General features: G+C 42.3%; 1 protein-coding gene across 2 annotated transcripts in view; it reads left to right on the plus strand.

Moving 5' to 3' along the window:
• Positions 1-24,041, plus strand: part of RASGRF2 (Ras protein specific guanine nucleotide releasing factor 2) — a 249,315-nt gene that overhangs the window by 177,933 nt on the left and 47,341 nt on the right. For both annotated transcript variants that reach the window (XM_090038177.1, XM_090038178.1), the window contains exon 18: positions 4,584-4,690. In XM_090038177.1, coding sequence (XP_089894303.1) covers positions 4,584-4,690 — 107 coding nt within the window. The remainder of the gene's footprint in view (positions 1-4,583; positions 4,691-24,041) is intronic.

Here is a 24,041-nt window from a genome sequence, read left to right on the forward strand (position 1 = left end):
TCTTCTGGACCTTCTTCTTGGCTTGGTCCTGACTCCAGTCCTGGTTGTGGCTGCAAGTTGCCATCTCTGCTATGGCACTATGTATGGTGTGAACCTTCACTTTTTAGAGCACTTTAGAGGCATTTGGAGTAGTACATACTTTTTATCTGTCTATAGCCTGAGAAATCTATCTGCACTTCAAATTTTAGGATGGTAGATTTGCAGAAAAACAATAAAATCTGAATTGTACATGTGCATATACCAAGACAGGAAGAAAAAACCCCCTGCCTTTCCTAGTTATTTTCTTTTGAAAAAGAGTTAGGATGCAGCACACAATTTCAGCTTTGTCTTGATTAATTTAGGGCAGTATGAAGTACACCATTCTGAAAATATGCTAAAACAGTAGGATGGGGTAAAATTATTTTCTTAGGCCTGCATAGCACATGCATAAATGGGAAATGTTCTTCCTAGCATTGAATAAATTGAGAGAGGTAGTTAGCTGTTACTCTCCTAATGGAAGTTGAGCAGAAGGTAGGGCAGGGTGTAAAGTGCTATCCTACACTACCGTCTGCATTCATAAATGGGAGATCTTTATATATAGTTTGGGAATATCAAAATTTAAGCACTTCCATGTGGTAAATTTTACTCCTAGTCTGTGCATTTAAATGATTACTTTAAAGTGCTGAAAATGTTGAGGCAGGTGAATGGAATTTGCAGAACTCTGTAGGCTTTTCCTATTTTTCTTTCTTGCTTCCTAGTCTTTTCTCATTGCAGAAAACTGAAAACATTCTCTGTAGAATTTATTTTTTTTTTTCTTTCTAGATCCCCCAGAATGGGATTACTCTACCCCTTAACGTTACTCTGAAATAGGCTCTACTGGTTTAGTGTATAATTTTCATTGTGACTTTCAGTGCTGCAATTAAATGGCTAATTGAACAATTTATAATACATATGGCTAATTGCTTCTGCAAGAGGTTAACTGTGAAAGGAAGAGAAATTTAGCATAACAGTGTTACCTAGGTTACCCTTCATTGACTAAAGCCAGGGAGATTTTGTTTGCTTTTCTGTTTATAGGCAATTAAACTGTTGAAGATGTTTTAATATGAAATTTTCTTTGATGTTATAACTAAGATGTCAACCAAAGTATAAAATTCTCCATTATAAAGGACCTCCATGATATGCATATCTCTAGAAAAACAAATTTACTCTCTACTTCTTTTTTCTATAAATTTTCTCAGAAAAATGTAACAGCAGGTTATGTTTTGGGGTCTTTATTAAATGAAACAGAACAAAACAAATACTAGTTTTCTCAAAACATACATTCAGTACTATTCAAAAAGTAAACAGGAATCTTAATCTGTCATTTCTATTTATAACAGCATAAGGATCTTGGAAGCAATTTTTATTTAAAAAATAGTAAAGCTGTGTAAAATGCTGGCTGTACAGGAGAAAGCATCCAGTTGTTCACTGGACCAGTCTTTGAATGACACCAAAAGGAGTACAGTGAAAGGGCAAATTTAACAAAAAACATAAGGTTATAATTAAGGTAGATAAATGTGAACTTTCAAAGTATACTTTCAAAATCATTAAATGCTTTCCAAATTAGAGTATTTAAAAATTAGCATTTTAGATGTATTAGTTTGCCCAACTGTGTTACACTTGAGGCTACTAGAGAGCTACAGGAAGAAATTATGGCAGCAATGCAGGCAGTAATGTTCTAGCATGTTTCTCAAAATATATATTTGTAATTAAATATTGTAGAATAAGAAGGAAACTTATTTCATAAAAGCTGGATGGATACGATAGAGTTGGCAAACTAACTTTGTGGTCAAGGAAGTCAAATTCAATAGGTAAACTTAGCTCCCTCCCAAATCATACCACATAGTATTTTTCCCCAAAAAACAGTTCTCCAAAATTGGCGGTGTCAGTCTTAACCAAGGGAGCTGGTTTACTTTGCTGGAATAGAAGTATAGAGACAGGGGGCACTCGTACACGTGATGGAGGGGCCACGTACATGTGACAAAAAGCAACACGAAATTGTCATTTGTGTAACATAATTATATCACCATGTACACGTGAATGATTTTTTTTTATGTAAAAATTTTTTTGAGCATGGCAGCTTAGACTACCTCTGTATTTTACTTTGATTGGGACAAATTGTCCTGTTGTGGATTAAAAAAAAATCTTGCACATGTACAGGTCTGGTGGCACGGATGGTGCATGGAAACTTGGGCTTGGCAGGCTTCCAGCACCCCACGCACTGTCCCCACCACCTTCTCTGGCCACCAACACACTCAGCTGCCCTCCTGCTGCCTTCTCAAACTGCCCCAGGGGCAAGCCAGCTTATTCTTGGGCAGTCCCAGGTGGCAGGAAGGGGGCAGGGACAATGCATGGGTTGCTGGAAGCCCACCAATCCTGAGCTTCCGCAAACACTCCTGGACTTTTTTTTTCTTTCCTTGCAGAGCCTGCTCACCTCTCCCACAGCCGGGAGGTGAGCTGCCAGTGGCCCAGCTATGAGAGGCCCGGTCGTTCCCTCCACGGTGGCAGCTACCCCTGAGGCCACCTGGGTGAGCTGCTAGTGAGCGAGTGCCACCTGGGGGACACCACTGCCGCAGAGAGAATGTCCAGGGCCCCCTGCAGCTCAGGGGCTACTGGCATCTCTCCCCCAGCTGTGGGAGAGGCAGGCAGGCTCTGCCAGAAAAAAACCCAAACAATCAGGCCCCTCGCTGCTTTTTTTTTTTTTTCTTCCTGGCAGAGCCTGCCCATGCTGTTCAGGGGGTGGGATGTGGTGAGCTGACGGTCTGCTGTCACTGTTCCATCACAGTGACAGAAGTCCCTAAATTGAAATGGCAGGTCACAATTAAAAACCCACCATTTGAATTTAGGGGACCCAAACACCCCAAATGTGTACAAGTGCCCAGGGTGCTGTAGTGCCTGGCACTTTATTCTTGCTGCTTGCTGGGCCAGAAAGAAATCCAGTATTAACCTGCTCACTGGCAGTAGCCTTGGGTGGAGCAGCCCAAAGTTGTTACCAATTTCTTGGTGGCTATGAGAGAGTTAATGTTGGAGCTTGTGCCTGAAGCCTTCATTGAATTACCTATGGGCATGCGGTCAGCCATGATCCTGGAAAAACCTTTTTTCTCTATATTCTGCCTTCCAAAAACAGTGGTTGTGTTTGGAACGTACATGACGTATGTGAGAAAATGTAGCATTCCCTGAACACTGCTGCCATGTGTTTATGAAGAAATATTTCTTCCTCTGACTTTCTTCACCTCTTCATTTCTGCCATTCTCTTCTCTTATTTTCTTTCCCCTACTGTCTTTCATTTCCTAAACCATATTTATATTCCTTCTTTATACTTAGCCCGTGTCTGGTATTCAGTAGGGCTATGTGAAATGCCACCATTCCATTTCAACTTGTGTTTCAAGGTTTTGACGGAACAGCGTTTCATTTAGAATTTCGTTTCAATTTGAAACTCCTGTTCCATTTCATTTCATCGAAACAGTGATGCTGTTTTGAGGCTATTTTGATGTGTTGCCCATAGACTATAGTGGGGAAGCTCGAAATAGCCTCTCTCATCTGGCCTGCAGATAGGGGCACAACCCTGGGAGGGCTCCAGGGCCCGTGCCAGTCCTCCTGGGATTGTGGTCCCCATCTGCCTGCCAGATGTGGGAGGGATGCCGCCTGGGACTGGACTGGGGAGATGGGGAAGGGAACTGAGCCCCATTGTTCAGTTCCCCTCCCCAGCACTGGGACTGATCAGGGAAGGGAACTGGGGCTGAGGTGAGAGCTACCATCAGGCTGGGGAAATGAACTCAGAGGGCTGAGTTCCCAATCCCAGCATGACCATTGGGCTGGTGAAATGAAATCAGCCCAGCCCGATTGTAGGGCTGGGGAAGGAAACTGAGCGATCAGGCTCAGTTCCCTTCTCCAGTCTGACTGCAGCGCAGGGGAGGGGAACTGAGTTGGGGCTCAGTTCCCTTCGCCTGCGCTGTGATCGACCTCCCACAGCCAGCTACAGTTGGTAGGGAAAGCCAGGGCTGAGCCTGAAGCCACTGGGAGTCCCAGCCCTGGTTCTCCCCTGTCTTCCACCACCTGGCTGCTGGCTGCTTCAAAACTCGAAACATTTCAAACTAGCCTCATTTTTGTTTTGAAGCCCTTTGTTTTGTTTCAGTTTCTCTGTTTTGTGCTCAAAATGAATCAAAACAGTGTCAAAATGAAACAGCCAGTGTAATTTTGCACAGCCCTAGTATTCAGTGTTCTGTTTCTTTCTCCCTTTAGGTTATTCTCTCATGCTATGCACACATCTTTTTTCATGATTTTAGTAATGATTTAAAGTGGATATACATCTCAACTTCTTTGGGCTGAACACTAAGGATAGTTGAAACCCTTATTTGTCTACAGAGGGAAGATTTGGTTTATACTATTCCTGCTATTCAGGAGCCCAAATTATGATGTTAGAAGTATTCTGTATGCTCCTTGTTTTCCGTTATTCAGAAATTTTTTATATAGTTTTACTTAGCCCTGTTAACAATATATTTTAAGTGTTTATTGAAATGCTGTTTGTGTTTTGCTTAAATTACTTTGTATTTTTTCCCCAAAAGGATTTAACAACTCTGAACGAACATGTGACAAGGAATTTATAATACGCAGAGCAGCCACTAATCGTGTCCTGAATGTCTTGCGTCATTGGGTCTCCAAACATTCTCAGGTACTTTTCAATTCCATGTGTACATCTGACTTTCAGTCCCACTTTCTGTGATTTGCATGTGGAAAGATGCATTTTGAATCATTGTGTCTAGTCATAATATTTCTTACCACTTTGGCTATAAAATAGTATTAAGCAGTGCTGCTGTTTAGCAGTAATCAAACCTGAAGTCAAACTGCATATACTGTGCAGGTAACATGGAAGCTTATTTTGTTAAATTGCATTATTGGATAAATGAGAAATCCTTCATCTAGCCTTGCAAACCTGACCTGGGAACTTGTTCAGATACAAAACTTCTAAAATTTTGTAACAGCAATATTGTAGTCATGGACATTAAAATATACATGAGAAAAATGCTGAAAGAAATCTACAGAACACCTATATTTGCTGTAATAAGTGAACTACAAATTACTTTAGGAATATAGGACTTGTAAGCACATTCAGTCATTGTTCTAGTAGTTCAATACCCTGTCTGACATACCTAGGGCCTTACAGTACTACTTCTTGAGAAAGGCAGATAAATCTCCTTAATCCAATCGCACCAATGTTCTATAAAGTGAGTGTAATTTATTATTTCCTGATTTCTGTATCCTAATGAGTCTTGCCTATTTTTCATTTATGTCAGACACTGTCCTAATAATGAACAAGTTGAGTGGTCAGTCTGGTGGTCAGTCTGCATAAACTAAATATTTTTGGTTCAAATACATTTATGGCATGTACAGAAATTATCTGTGCGTGCATATGTTCATGCTTTGTGAGCCTAGCAAGATAGAAAAGAAACTTGAGCCTGCACCATTCACAGGCAGAGCCTTGTGCAGTACATCACAGGATCTGGGTCTTGGTATGTGTGACTAAAACTGCATTGAACAAAAAAACAGCCTAACTGGCATACAGGATTTCATTCACAATAATGTCCTTCAAGGGGTTTATGGTCACATGAAACAAATGTGGGATTTTTCAGAGTGTACTTAAAAGACAAAATTCCCAGCCACCATTTTAGTTATTACAAAAAACGTTAATCAAAGAAGGAAAAAAATACCTGGAAGTTTAGGAAACAAGCCCCAGTGAAATGGTTTCACCTAGGCAATGACCATTTTGTGACTGAACTGTTGCTGGCCCCTAACTAATTAAGGAGCCTTGATCTTTAATTTTGTTTTTTCATTGCGCATTTGGCTTCAGCAGTCCCTCATATCAAACTCCATTCCCCTTTTCCCAGTTAAAATTGTTGGAGAATGTAAACATAACAATGCCTGGGTAGGAAATGGGGCAATAGCATTAGAAATAAGAGTTTATTTTTGATTTAGGAAGTCAGCAACTTTAGTGGGTCCAGCAAAAAACAAACAAACAACAACCCTTTGTCTCTTCTCTTTCTGTCAAATATTTGAGAGTTAGGGAGTTATAAAAACATTTAAAATGGAAACCTAATTGTAAACCTTACCTATGGAGTTATGGCTGTCTGTTCTGTGAACTTTTATTCATGCATAACTGGCATAATCAGCTGATGTTCCTCATGTGGGATTTTGCTACCTGAAAATAAGACACTGTTTAATCCTCACACTTTGCTGATCAAGCAATTAGGTTATGTTAAATATTCCCTGTGAAAATGCTTGCACAGTGCCAGCCTCCTTCCCATAATTTCACAATGTATTTCAGACATTTCAAAGAAGACAGGAGTTTTCCAAAAGAGCTCAAGGTATAACTTCTCATGCTCAGTAAGATTTGAGGTGTTAGCTTCAGATTCATACACTGGAGGGGGAAGGCTTCACTATGCTCACTAACTTAGCAAATGATGAGAAAGAAAGAAGAAAAAAGAAAAACCCTGAAAAGCTCACTTTGCTTTATGAGTCCCAGGTAATGCCATTTGGACAGTGCTGGGAGTTAACAAAGATATTTTCTTATAATCCCTATGTGAAGCCAGCATAGTGTGTGTCTTCCGCGGGGTGGGGGGAAGGGAGGAGAGGTGGGGACAGCAGCTCCAGAATCATTGAGAAGATTTCTCTTTTCTTCAAGGTCAGGAGCTTTGTATTTGGGGCACTAGTCTGAGATTCTGTTGCTGTGTGATTAGTACTTGGTGATTGGTACCTGGTAAATAAATAAATATTACATATAGTGATGACTGTATGTGGTTAGGTAATGGGGTAGTCCAGGGACTAAGGTAGTTTCAGAATCTAAGACGGGTGCGCACTGATTAAGCAATGGGCAAGCTGTCCTGCAGCTGCAGATATTCATTACTATACCAGGATCCCACCTTAACACCTTCTGGGCATCCAAAAGAATAGGAGGAGGGACTGTGTACAAGAACAGCTAGAGTCTAATTCTCTAGGGCAGCATTCAGCCACATAATCATGAAATGATTCTGTCTCTTGCAGTTCCCCTGCCTTATTCACCATTTATCTTCCACCTTCTACAATTACTGAGGCAGTGGTCCTGCTCATGAAATTCCTTCAGTACACAGCTCTGATTCATTCCCAGAACCTGTCCATCCTATCCATTAAATGAGGCAAGCAGCCTGTGGAAGAAAGTGTCTTGTAATTTAAAGACTTTATTATAACACGCACAAACAATGGGGCTGAATTAAGTTTGCATGTGGCTTTATGTGGACAGATTTTCACAGGGACAACAAAAGGCATAGTCCTGACACCTTTCAAGTCCCTGTTCCAAAGCAGGGTTGTATTTAAGTTATTCTGAAGGTCACCAGAATATTGGTAACATTACAAATTGCACTTTTTTTCTATCTGTAGTCAAAGGGCTGGTTGAATCACTTCAACTAAAGCTTTGCAAAAAAGCTGGCATAGAAAATTTCAGCCCAAATAGTTAAAGTTTGCCAAAAGTTATAAGCAACTGAAAAAGGGTGTTATAATGACAGGTGCCTGGCTGCAATTCCACCTATAAAGTCCATATAATTTTATGTTTCTATTTGAATAAGGGCTTTAATGCTGAAAAATAGTTTTGTTGTATGTTTTATTTTGTTTTAAGCAAATGTGTTTACGACTTTTCAACACCACCTCTTTATACCTCCCTGACCACTCCCTCTTCTTCCTTCCCCCTCAAAAGTTTAAATAACTTCAAATCTTCTCATATCACAAAAATAGTGAAACCTTTTCAATTGTTAGATGTAAATTTAAGAATTCACCCACAATGTTTGCACCAAGATTTCATTGGTTATGTGTGGAATCTAAATGGCTAGAATTTCAGTAGACAGTTGTAGTAGTCTATTATTACTCTGTCTCATGGTAATGCATACAGGACCCAACCTCATTGTGTAGTTACTGTATAAGCATATAGCAAAGAGAGTGTCCCTGTTCCAATTAATGTCAAACTGGTACTGCCATCTCTGAACTCACCATTATATTAAATACTGTTAATTAACCTGGTGGTAAGAATGCTGGAAATTGTCAGATCTTCATCTGTATAGACCTTCTGCAAATACACTTTAAACCAGTGATAACATCAGTGAGAACTTCCTGAGATAAACACAGCCAGTAAGTGAAAAATTTCTCTTAGCACATAGTTATAAATAAACAAACTCTAGGTTATTTTGGCAAAGGGAAAAGAATTGGCCAAATGTAAACATGAGGAGCCTGCTAACAGGCTCCCTTTAGCAACACCTAGTGATGCACTTTTTGTTGGGCTGTCAGTGTAATCAATAGAAGTACTTTTTATGAAGGGCTTATTACTTAGTTGATGGTGTTTAGTGAAGTGCATGCTCAGGGCTAGAAATTATCATAAATGCTTCCCTAAGTTTATAAATATGCAGTGCTGGAAAGGACCTCCTGGACCTTCCATGTTTTCTTTGATTTTTAACTCAGGCTAAATTTTGTTTAAAAAAACCAAACAAACTCCTTTAAGATGGAACTTGGTAAGTTTAGAAGGAGAGTTTCAATGTCATTCTCTGCAGTAGATGGAGACTGAACGTCTTGAGCTAAGATGTCCCTTCCTATTATTAGACTTTTTAGGCATGTCACATACAAAGGTGCTGGAGCTTACAGGACTGACACACATAAAAACCACTATCAAGAGGAGGAGGTTTGGCCATGTTAGGAGAATGGGAAGAGACCATATCCCCAAGAATATTTTATACAAAGAGATTCGAGACAGCTCTAGAAAGCAGGGTTGCACTCTATGGCAGTAACATGATATATGCAAAAATTATATGAAGTCATTCAGCATCCATGTAAAAGGATGGGAAGAGTGCACAGAATCTTGTCCAATCTGGAGGAAACTTCTGGCACTAGGTGCAGCTCAACATGAAGGGGCTTTGATCCAGAGGATGGGAGCAAAGCAAGAAAGAAGGAAGCAGCCTGCTGCAAACTTGGACTCCAACTCAGACAGCACATAGATCTGTAAAACTTTTAACAAGCTGTGTCACTCTTGAATTGGGCTTATCAGCCACAAGCACATTTATCAGGCACCTGAGTAGACCTCTTACATGTACACCATGATCCAGAGAATAAAGAGTTGCCTATATATAGGCATGATCAAAAAATATCCACTTCACTACTATTATGGAGAGAATTTCAATGGAAGACAATCATGGATTTCTTTTATAGCCAACTTATCACTGATGAAGTGAACTCAAACAACCACAACCTCTGTTAGAATGTCAGGAAACAACCACAGTCCCAGTGTTATGATCACATAGGAACATGGGACTAGAAGGGGCTTTCTGAGCCATCAAGTCCAGTCCCCTGTGTTCACAGACAACCATTTATCCAAGTATTCCTCAAATAGCTGCTTCAAACCCTCGCACACAATTCCCAGGCATGAATCAGAAACACGAAGAGTCCTTTTGAAAAGGGTAGAATACAGATCTAAAAAGTAAATAAATACAAAACCAGAGGAGATGTGAGGGCACTCCCAGTATCTTGCGACTGTAACAGCAGTGAAGCAATTGGTTAATACATGCTCATAAGATGTCAGGAAGAGAACCATGTCCTGCACAAAAAAGGAAGGCAAAACCCCCACAAACCCTAAAATGCTTGAGGTTTCTAATTACCAGCAGGAGAATCAGCATACTTCAGTCATAAAACCCCAACAGTTGAGGCCAACATCCCAGTGCTTTAGTCCAGTCAAAATCAGTTGGAGCAGAACAGGCCTTTGGGCTAGTGTCACTAAGGCTCAATGGTTTCCATTGCCAACAGGCCATCAGGGAGTGTTCTGAGTCCCTAGACCGAATGACTTGGTACCCAGTTACAGCTGAGTGAACTGGAGGGGGTTTTTGGCATGAGTCTAAAGTAGGGCTTGAACTTGCACTTCTAGAGCCATAGTGAGACACTTAATTGCTCTGCTATTGCCTCCCAATTCTTCAGAGGAAAGCAAATATATATATATATATCTATAGATATATATATATCTCCAGAAGCTGCTACTATTCACAGGAAGGAATACTCTCCACAATCTTTGTAACAGCAAGAAAGATCACTTGTTCAATTCAATGTATTAAGGATTCTAGGTGAAATCCATGCTCCTGAAAACAACGTAACAGACATACAGCCATAATATAAATTTAAACAGAAAAGCAAATATAATAAAATAGGGCCAACCATTATAAAAACATTATTCCTACTCCAAAAATTAACACAATCAAGTACAAATATGGTGATAAATCAGATCATAAATCTATAAAAATGTTGTGCATAGGTCCACAATTAACACAGTAAAAAACAAGTACACTAATAAAGTTTATCAGTCATATCAACAGTAAAGGAAGTTTAGCTCTGATCACTGCAGTCTTATAAGCAAACATTGCAACACGGTTTACTAAATATGGATCTGTTTGCTGGAGGAGCCACATTAATTTCTCTCTGTTTGAGCAGTATGTCAGTTTCTGCAAGAACAGTGATAAATAATTTCTCCGTATGCTGTTATCAAAAGGGTATTCTAAAATATAATAAATAGTGTCTTCCAAAACTCATAGACAGGCTGGACAGCATCTTTTTGCCCTTGGAATGGAAAGTCTACATCCAGCTAAAACAGCTGTGGGCATCTGTTTGGTCCTGAGTTTAGTCAAAGAGAGTCACCATTTATTATTGTGATCCAGCTAAAGGAGAGTCACCATTTATTATTGTGATCCAGCTATAGATATCTTTCTCCCCCCGAATCTAATTTCCAAAGAATATATAGAGGGGCAATGCAAGTAGCCCTGGCCACTGGAAAATCATTCTGCCTGGCAATATCTCAGAACCTGTGGAGAACCCAGACCTTTTCTACAGGGGAGAAGAGTCTTTCATTGTCTTTGACATAGTGTCTCATCCTGCAAAGTGCAAAAGTGTGGGAAAGAAAAGCTAGCCAGGAACATTGAAGAGAAGAGGGGTTATTGATGTTTTAGGCATGCTAAGTGCCTAAAACACTTAGAAGGCACTAAGTAGAAGGCATGCATAATGTTGTTGTACCTGAGGGCGTAAAAATAGCTCTGCCTTTGCATTCTCACTGGGTTGACAGTAATCCTCAATTCACTTTAAACGTGATAGAGTCCATAAAATTATAATGATAATATTTTGTACTATTGTTATGCCAAGAATATGCTAGATCAGGAGTCAGCAACCCCTGACATGCATGCCAGTGTGGCACAAGAAGGAATTTGTTTTGGCATGCATGCCTTAGGGTAGGTGGTGGGGAAGGAGCTGGTGCTGCACTGCCACAACAAGGATTGAGCCCCTTGCAGCTCCCCTGCTGTTTGCCCCAATCTGTGCGTGTATCTGCTGCCAGCAACAAACCAGGCCAGGGCTCTGCAGACCTTGGTGCAGTGGCTTGCAGCCTACTGGCTGCCTGCCACAGCCAGCCCAGACTTTGGGCAGGCCCCTGCTGCCCACCACAGTGCTGGGCTGCTTGTAGCAGTTGTGGGGAGGCTGCAAGTCACTGCATCAAGGTCTGTGGAGCGCTGGCCCAGCTCGTTGCTGGTGGTGGGTGTGTGTGGACCTCGCGGCAGGTGGCAGGGAAGGAACCAGGGCTGCACTGCTCCAACAAGAATCAGGCTTCTCGCAGCTATCCCATCATCTGTCCCTGACACACCAACATCTTACAAGTCAATGTTGGTGTATTTTTGGCACTGGCCAAAAACAGTGCCAACCCCTATGCTAGATGCTGTATAAACACAGAAGAGCATGCAATCCATGTCCATAAAAGTCCAGATAAATAATATGAGCAACAGATAAATGTAAAAGTAAAACAGCTGAAAGGATGGTAGTCTGATTAGTTAACTGCTTGCCCCCTAACTGCAGCTATCTTTTTGCCCTCCAACCTCTCATATAAATCAATCTTTATTGCCATTGCTCATCCCATTATGCCCTTCCACTTTCCCAGAACTTAAATTAATTGTTAGCATATCAGATTTCCATGTTAATGAAAATGTTTGGAATTGGGACTAATGTGACTTTACCTACCCTTTCCCGTTGCTTACAGATTCTTGATGGGGACTGGGGTTTTTTGCCTCTGTTGGACTATAAAATTAATTAGCTTTATAGAGTAACAGTAGAACCATATAAAAATAAGGCTCCAAGAGTTATTTTTTAAGCATTTTTTATTTGGTTACCCAAACAAGAATGACATTAAAATATACCAGGTGGAATTATCTGCAGGTTCCTTTAAGCAGAATGTGAGTAAAATTAACAATTAGGGCTATTCAGAGAGAATGTATATTGCTGAAGCTGTTTTGTTCTTCTGAAATCTTTTAAAGTAATGGCAAAGGAAAGGATTCTTCATTATTTTTAAAAACTTAGGTTAGACACTGTCAGAGCTGCACTTTAATTCTCAGTGAATATATATTGATAACACTGCAAGCATTGCCTTTTTTAGTAGGGAGAAGAGCTCATTAATGTCTCCAGGCAATCTCAAAACATAGATACAAGTTTGGCAAAAACATTTATACAAATAATGTGACATGTAACTTTTACTTTTGCCAAAATGAAAGGTAAATACTTTAGGTTTTCACATATTTATTTACATTTTATTCTGCTTTGTTGTTGTCATTGTCATTGTTGTTCTCTTCCTCTTATACTCCCAACTCATATTCCTTATCTTCTCTGTCTTTTCTACAACAACTAAATGCTTTTCTGTCCAGAATAATAGTATGTTTTTGTTTACATTTTGTTTCTGAAATGTAATTGGGAGGAACAGTGTGGGTTTCTTGCATGTCAGCACAATTGCTGGGACAAGCAGTTACTATGGGAGCAAAAGCCTTTGCTAGCTTGACGGGAAAGAAGAGGATATGTGAGGACAAAACTCCCACTGGCTTCTGTGAGAGAAGTTAAAAATGGGAGGTGAAAAATGAGGCATAGGATAAACTCTCTGGGATGTTTTTAATATCCTAGTAAAGTCTCACAGCTTCCTTTTTTATGTAATGACACTTTTTTCTTTTTTCGTCTGAACATATTAAATTGGACTGTTTCTCATTCTGCAGAAACCAGTTTATATATGAAGTATTGTATCAGACTGTATGAGGAGGAAAAATTGTCTGTATCACCAAAGAAGCTGGGCTTCTCTAAGAAGTGAAGAGCTGTGAGGTTCCCAGCTCTGACTCAATTCCAAACTTGTTTCTTTAGCCTCCTTTGAAAAACCTGGCTGGAATGAATCCATGGCATGTGACAAGCTAAAGATTGCTGTCAGCTAATCTCACTCGATTGTGGAGTAGACTAACCTCTGCGTTTCGAGACTCCAGTTCACCATATGCTGTCTGATTCCTCCCTTGCTCAAGAGGGGAAAAAATCTAGTACAAGTTGAGCTAGCTCAACTCTACCAAGTGCACAGAACGTGGATTTGTGTACTATAGTCACTATCACTATTTAGCAATCTGAGAAATTAGGCACTTGTAATTAATAAAAGTATGAAGGATTGCACAGCTGGAGAAAACTTCATAGTTATGCATCAATAATTCTAATTAATTTCTACATTGTGATTGCCTGAGGCAATTTTATTTTAGTACAGTATTGATTAGGTAGCAATTAATTTATATCATCAACTTCTAGGTTAACAGTTAAAAACATAACGTAGGAAATATGGCTGGTGGAAGTAAGCCAAGTTAAATGCAGAAACTTCCACAAATTGAAACTTTTGCTAGGTTCACATTTTTCTGACAAACCTGGGCTGCATTTTAATGAAGTTCAAACCTTTGACTCAAAAGACTGTAAAGTTATATGTAAAGTGACCCTTCTGCAGACTTCTTGAACTGAAAGAAGTATACAACACCTTCCAATTCTGATTATTGTAGCATGGTTCCATTGTTGCAGACAGGCTAATTAACTTTGCCTTTCAGCAGAGCTAAGTAGTATAGCCACATTCACACTAAGCAGCAGAACTAATTAGCTGTCTTGAAGGTGACTATTGCTTCTGACCCAGAGCAGTAGTTGCATTTTTGTGGTTCTGGGCAGCATTGTGTTTCATCCTCTCAGCAGACATGATAGGTTAAGGAATAAGGCTTATTTATTTGGCAGTTCCTGCAGACATTTCGCAGGGAACCCTACTCTTTACAGAACAACCATACTAAGATCAGCTTTGAAACTTATAGTTGCTAATTCATTTCATAGTTGCTTGCTTTCATAGCTGCCTGCATACCTGTCCAACTTGGGGCCCTATGCTGCTGCAAAGTTTGCCACTGCTAACCATAAGCAGAATGCTGATTATAACTGCTTTAAAATGTGAGCTGGTAGTCCCATTTCAAGGAGTTCTTGGTGACACAGCCCCCTGTTGGACTGTCCTGGAAAATTTGGGACAGATGATCACTTTGATTGTATGGCATGCTCTCTCAAGCACACACCCTCTATTGTAAATTGGGACCTGAAAAAGGGTACTTCTACATAATTGTAGATTGACTGAAGGAACCAGATATAAACACAGTTACAATGCCCTGTTTTTCACATAGGCAAGGTACAGCCATTACACTTTTACCGGTATAAGTGATCGGACATCAGTCTAAATCTAGTTTAGTCTTCTTTGAAAATCCTGGCTAGAATGAAATCCTGGTATGAATTGGGATTTAGACACAAAACTAGTCTGTACCGATAACAGAACCGAAGTTTGGCACACATAGACTAGCTCAAAAATGGCTAAACCCGGTCTAAGATTTGCTTCTCCTGCCATAGGGAAAAGGTGAGTTGTGTTTGCTACTGATGTAAACTACGCCACTTACAGAAAATGGCATAGCTTAGATTGATTCTGTCTTGGGCTTTTTGAATGTCTGTATCTAGCCATAGAAAGATAATTGCAAATATTTGCATAATTATACACCGTATGTGACCTACATATGTCTATGTATAAACTATTGATGCCTTTGATTGTTGCCATACTCAAGGAAAAGGTTGCAAAAGTGTAAGTGTTTGATCATCCATGGCTTTTCAGGGAGTGTGAGCTGCCCTCAGAATGGTAGCCAAGCATACAGTCAGTCAAACTAATTAGAGATACACTACACTCACTTCTGCTGGGGTCTGACAGGTCCTTCTTCAGTGAGTTGTTTTTGTGATGCAGTTAAACATTCTGACTCCCAGAACTTAGGGGCAGAGATGTCACAATTTCTACAGCGTGACTTTAATCTGACAATGCCTACCATAGATTCTTCTTTCAAGGTTTCTGTGAACTCTGGGGCTATAAAATGCCTCTATAGCAAAAGGTTGGTGTAGTGTGCGATCAGAATTATTTCATCATTTTACTAATGTAGCTTGTACCTATAAACTAGTATTTGGACCGGAATGACAAACTAAAACTGATGTTATAGAAGTAGGATAGGCATTCTACCCAAACAATGGCACCTGCTTTGCACTTGAACCTAAATGAAAAGCAAAGCAATCACTCTTTTGAACTTAAGCCAAGGACAGGTCAGAACTACATTTTGCTTTCATATTTAATGATTATTTCTGTCACCTCTCCCTTCCCCATCCATGACTGTTAGAGTTTAGGTTAATGTACAGGAAACCCTCGCTATTTGTGGGTTCGGTATTCGTGGTTTCAGATATTTGCGAATGCCGAACCTGCATTTTAAATACATTTTATACACTTACAGGAGCTCCTGAGGAGCTCTGTGCTTGCTGCCACCAGTCTCCCACCACCACTGCTGGGCTCCCACTGCCATGCTCCCACTGGAGCCATTTCCCCCCCGCCCCCAGCTGCTGGGGGCACTGCGTTCATGAACACAGTCTGCGTTCATGAACGCAGTCCTTATTCGCAGATTTCACCGTCAGCGGGGGATACGAGAATGTATACCCCACGAATGGCGAGGGTTGCCTGTATCAGTATTTACCACAGCAGAAAAGTCATGATCAAATATCCTTTTTAAAATCTGCTTTTACCTCAGAAACTAAAATCTTCTTGGAAGGCACCTTGTCACAAATGTACCTCTCTTCCATCAGTTCACTGGACCAAATTATCCTCTGTTATGTAAGTATGTATAAATTAAGAATAATTCCACTGAATTAAATGAAATGTCTGTAGAGTTACACCTTGGTAAAAGTGAGAATAGAATTTGGCCTAACAATTTTTGGAAAATTATATGGCCTAGCACTGTCTTTCTAAAAACTTATTTCATTTTAAAATCTTTGTAGCTCTTGTACTCTCATAAATTCTGGTCTTAGGTGTGATGTGCATTGCACAGGAGGCTGGATTTTCAGATTTGCACTTTTTTAAGGATGCCCAGTGATGATCTGACCCTCACCCCCACTAGGACTCACCTTTCTCAGTACCCGTGCTCCTCTGCTGGTTTGCGTTACCTCCTGCACAGGGACTTAATGGAAGGCAGTCCCAGTGCACTCTCCCCACCTTCTGTGTGCACCCACACAGAGTCAGTTATAGCCTGACTGTAGTTTTACATGCAGATTTCTCACACTTTTGTTCTTAAAAGGTATTTTTAATCCTTCATTTTGCTTTGCTTTTCCCTTCCCTTTCCCCACCAACCTTTAACATTTCTTTGCAGTTTCTCTTCCCATGTGTCACTCCCCAGCCCTCCCCTCTCTCCATCACTACTTTAAAATTTCTATCCCTTACCAACCTGCAATCCTGCTCTGTCTTTCTCTTTCTATCTCCTACCTCTCCCAACACCCTCTGAGTAGAAACAGATATTGCCTGATGTTGTATTTGTCCTGCCGTAATAATTTATTTGTAGGACAAATGTGGAGCCAATAGACATCCCTGCTCTTTGTCATGCCACATCAGTGGTGCTAATGAAGTGTGCATCTGTTTGTTGTGTGGTGGTAGAGTGCAGACATCCCTGAGCTCTGGGATGCCCACACTCTTCCACCATGCCAGGCAGATGGTCTGAGGGCTTGAGGCACCTGATCATGTGAGCCAGGGATAGGACTGGGACTCTCAAGCCCCTGGAGCATATGCCTGTCTTTTCCTGCTTACAGAGATGCCTAGGGCACACGTCTGTAAGCAGGGAAATTGGAGTTCCCTTTCCAGGCATGTGTCTCTGGAAGTGGGGTAAATCTGCATGGCTCCCCACATGGAGGTGTGGGACCCAGGAAATTCAGGACACCCCACATCTCATGCTAGGACACAAACTGACCCATTGGGTCCAAGTTGGGGGTGGGAGCATGGGACAGGGTAGGACTCAGTGCAGGTCCCAGCATGGGGGCACAGGGCCCTGGGAATTCCCTTGGGACTCGCACCGACCTGTGTTTCAGATAGAGACACAGGTCAACATGGGTCTCACCACAGGGCAGTACAGAAGTTGGGGAATTTCTGCCACCTCATGCCTTCTTGCCAATAGTAGCAGGAGAAAATATTATTTGCGAGGGCTGAGGGCCATTGCAGGGCTGTAATGCATGAGCAATGGAGGAGCATATGGCAGGGGTGCTGGGTGCAGTGCTACAGCAGTGGGGCATGGCAGTGGTGCTGGGTGCTGTGGGATGGTGGCACCATGGTGCTGCTACTGTTGTTGACCACCGCAAAATTAGTTTGTGGGGGCTAAGGCCCATTAGCCCCAGCTTTCCACCACCTATGCTTCTTGCCAGGACCCATAATGGCCCATACTTCATGTGGAGGCATGGGACAACACAGGTCCCTGCATGGAGGCACAAGGTGCCAAGGATTCCCCAGCTCCTGCACCTCTTCACTGCCTCACATCAGGACCCACGATGACTTGTGCTTCTGCATGAGCCACAAGTCAGTGCAAGACCTGACAGGGCAGCAAGGGTTTTGGGGAATGTCCAGTGCAAAGAGAACACATCTTACCTTTTCCCACATTGGGCAGGGAGCTCAGTGTGGGACAAGGGGAGATGTATGTGTCACCCAGTAAAGCTGATGAGGGGTGATGCGATGTGTCCCTTTTTAGCTGATGCTTTTTGATTTGATAACATCTGTTTCTATGCCCTCTTCTCCTTTCCTGTTCCCCTTCTCCTATGTTTCTGAACTGGAGGAACCTCACTATAAAGCTACAAACAAGGTAGAGAGAAATGACTAGGAAAAACTGCAACAGAGTTCTTTTTTTCTTGCTTGTCACCAGTGATCATAATAGCTATCGTGGCATATCTGAAAGACTAGTGTAAGTTGTGCATGGCAACTTTAGAAATCTTCTGAGGCAGCTGGATGAGAGAGCAGCCACCCTTCCTTCTTTCCTCCCTCAGAACTGGACTCTTCACTGCCACTGATCAGAGCTGGCCCAATGTGTATGTTGAACGTGGCCCTCTAAAAGAGCAGGCCTTATGCTACTCTGTGCTTATGTACCTGATTTGATTGCCAAAACTTCTGGAGCTACTTGCATGTCTCTGTTTCTTCAAGCATAATATTATGTAAGGAAAAAATTAGAATGAAAAAAGAATCTAATAAAATTATTCCAAATATATTCAGTAAAGGCTGTCATGAGGGAGTTGTGTTAAATTTATCCTGACAACCTGTACCACTTGTCCTCCTCACATGGCAATCATAGGACCCTGATGCCAGCTTCCCAACTGGCTTCTTTACAGTTGTTGAGAGATATTTATAACATTATACATATAGGAGCCAAAGCAATGCAAGATTATTTTGATCTAAAGCCTGTAGAGTTACACTGAACTTAAATAATACAACCCTATGAATTAGTTTCCTGTATGGATTCTTTATGAGTTTGCTATAATCTATTCCCTCTTGCATGCCTGTGCACTCACACTCACTCTCTCTGTCTCTCTGTTTTCTATAGTACTTATCATTTCAGTGTCCAAATGTTTCACAAATAAATTGGATATTTACACAGAGGTCATGGCAGGACTTCATGGGCTCTTCTACCTTCCTCTGTTCTGTAGCTTTAGGAAATTCTTATGTTATTTAAAAGATTATTTTCTTGCATCTATGTGAAGGATGAATCAAAAACAAAACTGTAGTCATTTTTCTATAAACTTGAACCCTTGTCATAACTTGTAGATTATTTTCTTGGAATATTTGCTACATGATATTTACATATATGGTCAATGTAAATACTTCAGCTTGTTTATTTCTGATGTGGACACTACATAAGAACTGAGTAATTATGCTTTATACTCCCTCCCCTGGAAATTAGCTTCATTCTGGCCCTTGGTTCTAAATCTATTAATACATTTACTCTTTACTCAGTCAGATGAATTACTTCCTTTCCAATGGGACTGAACATACTGCCTCCATAGTATGCCTAGCTCTTCTTGGCAAGGGGAGCATGCATCCACATTGTAGAATTTCACATTGAACTGTGCTCCCCTGGATAACAGCAAGCACATCACTAGCAGGCTCTCTCTGACCTTGTATAAATTTTTTCTTATTAGCTTTATTGCTGTGCACACTCCATTGAGCATTTTACCTACACAATATGTGCAAGCATGTGGCCAGGAAAAGGAAAACCTCTCATACCCAGTCCTCATTGCTCTCCAGCTCCTGCTGCATCAGATTGTTCAAGGCAAAGATTGGGCTTATATAGTTGTATGTACCCACATGACTTAGCCTCCACCCCCCTCCTTTCTCTTTCCTCTCTCTTTTCTCCTTTTTCCTTCTTTTCTCTTTTCTCCCTCCCTGTTTCTTTCTCGTTTCTTTTCTCTCTTCTTCCTCTCCCCCCCGCACTACATGTGGTCATCTTCAGTTGTGAAGGACGAACAGCATGTGCATATAATAGGGCAGTATAAAGAGTACACTTTTCCCTGACTGTCTTCTATATACATTTAGAAACTTTTGATAATGTTGGTGATTTGTGAACAGAGCTTTGATTTTGCAGTCCTTAGCCACTTCCTTCTGTTATTCTTTCTTCCTCATTCCACAGCTGCCTTCACTTCTTTGGTTTATCCAGCTTGTATGCCTTTAGGAACTGTCTTATGGCATATTACGAAATGGGGATGCCATCTTATTGAATAAGGATGCAATTCCCCCCTTACTCCTCAACTAAACTGCTATTAAAGCTGGAGCACAGGTAAAATTGTTTCACCTTGAGTTTCAGTGCTTCGACGGAACAGTGTTTCATCTCAAATTTCATGTTGAGTCAAAACAACTGTTCCGTTTTGTTCCATCAAAACAGAAAGGCTGTTTCGCCGCTGTTTTGAGTTTCACTGGGGATGGGGAGTCAGAGCAGCTGGGCTGCTTCCCAGTGCCCTGTGCTAGATTGAGCTAGGGGGTGGGAGGCAACCCAGTGGGGCTACTTCCCTGACCCCTGCGCTTCATCGTGCCAGGCTGCCTCCCGCCCCTTGGCGCAATCAAGCATGGAGGTCGGGGAAGCAGCCCCACTGGGCTACCACCTGCCCCTGGTGCAATCAAGTGTGGGGGTCGGAGAAGCAGCCCTGCTGGGCTGCCTCCTGTCCCCGGTGCAATCAAGCATAGGGGTCAGGGAACCAGTCCTGCTGAGCTATCTCCTGCCCTTAGTGTGATGAAGTACGGAGGTTGGGGAAGCAGCCTCTCTGGGTTGCCTCCTGCCCCCCGGCGCTATCAAGTGCAGGGGTCAGGGAAGCAGCCCCACTGGGTTGCCTCCAGCCCCCGGCACAATCAAGCACAGGGGTTGGGGAAGCAGCCCCACTGGACTGCCTCCTGCCCCTGGTGCGATCAAGCATGGGGGTCGAAGCAGCCCTGCTGGGCTGCCTCCCGCCCCCGGTGTGATGAAGCACAAGGGTCAGGGAAGCAGCCCCACTGGGTTGCCTCCCAACCCCAGATGAAGTGCGAGGGTTGGGGAAGCAGCTGTTCTGGGTTGCCTCCCACTTCTGGTGTGATGAAGCTCAGGTGTTGGTGAAGCAGCCCCGCTGGGCTTCCTCCCGCCTCCAGTGTGATCTAGCATGGGGCACCGGGAAGCAGCCCTGTTGGGCTGCCTCCTGCCCCTGCCAAATCTTGCACTGGGGATGGGAAGTCAGACCAGCTGGACTGACTTCCCATCCCCAGCCTATGGTCGAAATGTTTAGACTTTCGAAACATACTCATGGAAGCTAAACTGATAAGCTATTTCCAAACTACCGTAAAAGTATCTGCACAAGGCAGTCCTACACTAGGAAAACAGTGTCCTTTTAAAGTATGAGAGCTGGCACACTCTCTAGCTGCAATTTTAATCTGTTATGAGATGGAGGTAAGCCTTAGGGGGTTTAGGCCAGCAACACAGATGAAGTGGTGGTAATCTGTGCTATCATAATGATGGTATATGTGCAGGCTGCTGCAAGCTTATTTGATCTTGTGCAGTAAGTTCAGAGCCAGGAGGACAACAAAGCTGTTGGAGGAGGTAAGTGATGTCAGGCACAAGCTTCTCAAGTCTTTTCCTCTCCTCTCTTTATAATGCTTAAGTATCCTTTCTTCCATATTTCTCTATCCTGGGTAGGGAAAGGGAATATTGCACTTTGGAATTCTTTTAATGTGCCCTCTTCATTCCTCTATGCACACGGGGGAGGTGTTCACTTAATGTTAGTGTACCCCTGTCTTTGGGAACTGTAAGGTGCTAGCTGGTTCTGGGGTGGGGGGAGGATGAGAGGAAACAAATATTAATTGCTAAAACAGCACCCTCTAGTCTCTATGGCAATAATGAAAGATGTTTCTTTTGATCTGGGAATTCTGTTCTCATAGGTTTTCTTGATGTTGTAAGAAGATGGTGATTATTGTTTTAAGATCTTCCTCGTTTGTGTTGTATCCCTGGGCCTGTAGTATGAAGTGGATTAACTGGACAGAGTTGTTTCTTTCACTTAGTGGAAGGTGGGTTCTTTCTGAGCTTCGGGGGATTGACATTGGTGCTCACTGAATTATACCCTTCCAGTTGTTACTGGATTGGGGATTGGCAGTTGAGAGGGGCAGCAGAGGCAGGTGTGTATCAGAATGAATGTGGACAGTGTAGGAAGATGGTGTGGGACAGGGGTGATAGTCATATGACAATAGCAACAGAAAATATGCAGAGAGTTTATAAACCGTCTACCATGACTACCATTCTGAACAGTGGATGGTGGGGTGATAAATAGCCCAGGAAGCAGACTGACATTAGATCAGTGTAGCTGTGTTAAAAAAACCAGCCAAAACTAAGTTGCTGAAATCAAACTTTGTAACAAGTTGAGGAACATATCAACAACTTATTTTTTCTGATCTGTTATATGCACTTGTTGCCATGACTATTGCTCTGTCATGAATGAGTCTGTTGAGGTGTATCCAGCTCTGGTCTAGGTCTCGGTCATTGTGACTAGGGACAGCAGTTGGTTGTTAAATCTTAACAGGCAACTCGAGATGAAAAACAGCTTAGCACAAGCTTGTCAGGTTTATCTTCAGGAAGATGGAAAGATGGATCTGAGAAGCCAGCTGTTAAAAATGGGGTATGTAAACAGGAGGAAGTCTTACAGTGTGATGATCAAGGATCCTGGTTTTCTCTGACTTGAAAAAAAAAATCCCCAATTTTCCATTTAAAAAAGTAATCCACAATCCACATTTTTCTGTGAATCAAATGAAATGCTACTAATATAGAGAAAGATATGTATAGTAGTGTTTCATTTAATCAAGAAAAATGTGGATTTTAATTCAAGAAAAATGTGGATTTTGGGTTTTTTGTTTTAATCTGAAAATTGCCGGGGGGGAGGGTTAATTGGAGAAAACCAGGATCCCTGGCTGATGGTAAAACTGCCACACCCAGTATATGTGCTAGCGCCCAGACCATCAATAGTGTAGCTACATGCTTGGAGATAAAGGAAACTTGGTTCCCTGTCTCACTTTACAGTTATAGTACATTTAAGGTGCTAATCATGCCATAAATAGTAACAGTGCTACATGTGCAGCTGATTTATGGTGACATAAATTGGCAAACTAGCCACAAAGATATTCCACAGCAAACCAGTCACCGGACTTCGTGACTGGTTTTGCTGTGAAATATCTTTGTCTAGTATTCCACAAGTATGGCATAAATTGGCATATCTTTGTGGCTGGTTTGGTTGGCACCAGCTGATTTTCACCTCTGGCCCTTGGACAGCCGTGGGTCTAGAACCAGCTAGTAGCCATGGTCTAGGGGTGGTCCATAGGATCAGGACGGGGGCAGTTCAGCAGTGTTGTAATTGGAATCAGAAGAACACAGACAAGTGCAAGGTGATGCACCTCGGGAGGTTAACACAGACAAGTGCAAGGTGATGCACCTCGGGAGGAACAACTGGCACCATACCTACAGGCTGGGGAACTCCCCTCTTATCAGCATGGAGGCGGAAAGGGATCGGGGGGTCATCATTGACTCCAAGATGAACATGGGCCGGCAGTGTGGAGAGGCAGTCAGGAAGGCCAACCGCACCTTGGCATGCATCCACAGATAGATCTCGAGCAGGTCCAAGGAGGTGATCCTCCCCCTCTATGCGGCACTGGTCAGGCCGCAGCTGGAGTACTGCGTCCAATTCTGGGCGCCGCACTTCAAGAGGGATGTGGACAGCATGGAGAGGGTCCAGAGGAGGGCCACTTGTATGATCAGGGGACAACAGGGCAGGCCCTATGAGGACAGGCTGCGGGACCTGAACCTGTTCAGCCTCCAAAAGAGAAGGCTGAGGGGGGATCTTGTGGCCTGTTATAAACTAGTCAGGGGGGATCAGCAGGCATTGGGGAAGTCACTGTTTCCTCGAGCACTGCCAGGAGTGACCAGGAATAACGGTCACAAGCTGGCAGAGGGTAGATTTAGGCTAGATATCAGGAGGCGCTACTTCACAGTCAGGGTGGCTAGGGTCTGGAACCAGCTTCCAAGAGAAGTGGTGCAGGCTCCTACCCTGGGGGTGTTTAAGAGGAGGTTAGATGAACATCTTGCTGGGGTCATTTGACCCCAGTACTCTTTCCTGCCATGGCAGGGGGTCGGACTAGATGATCTACTCAGGTCCCTTCCGACGCTACAAACTATGAAACATTTCGATCAGCCTCGTTTTGTTTCAAGGCTATTTTTATGGCCTTTGTTTCGTTCTGATTTTGCTGTTTTGACCTCAAAATTGGTCAAAACAGTGTTAGAACTAAATGCACGGCGAAATTT

The sequence above is a fragment of the Crocodylus siamensis genome, chromosome 3 (genome assembly GCF_052110815.1).
Source record: "Crocodylus siamensis isolate JL-2025a chromosome 3, ASM5211081v1, whole genome shotgun sequence".
NCBI classification, from domain to species: domain Eukaryota; kingdom Metazoa; phylum Chordata; order Crocodylia; family Crocodylidae; genus Crocodylus; species Crocodylus siamensis.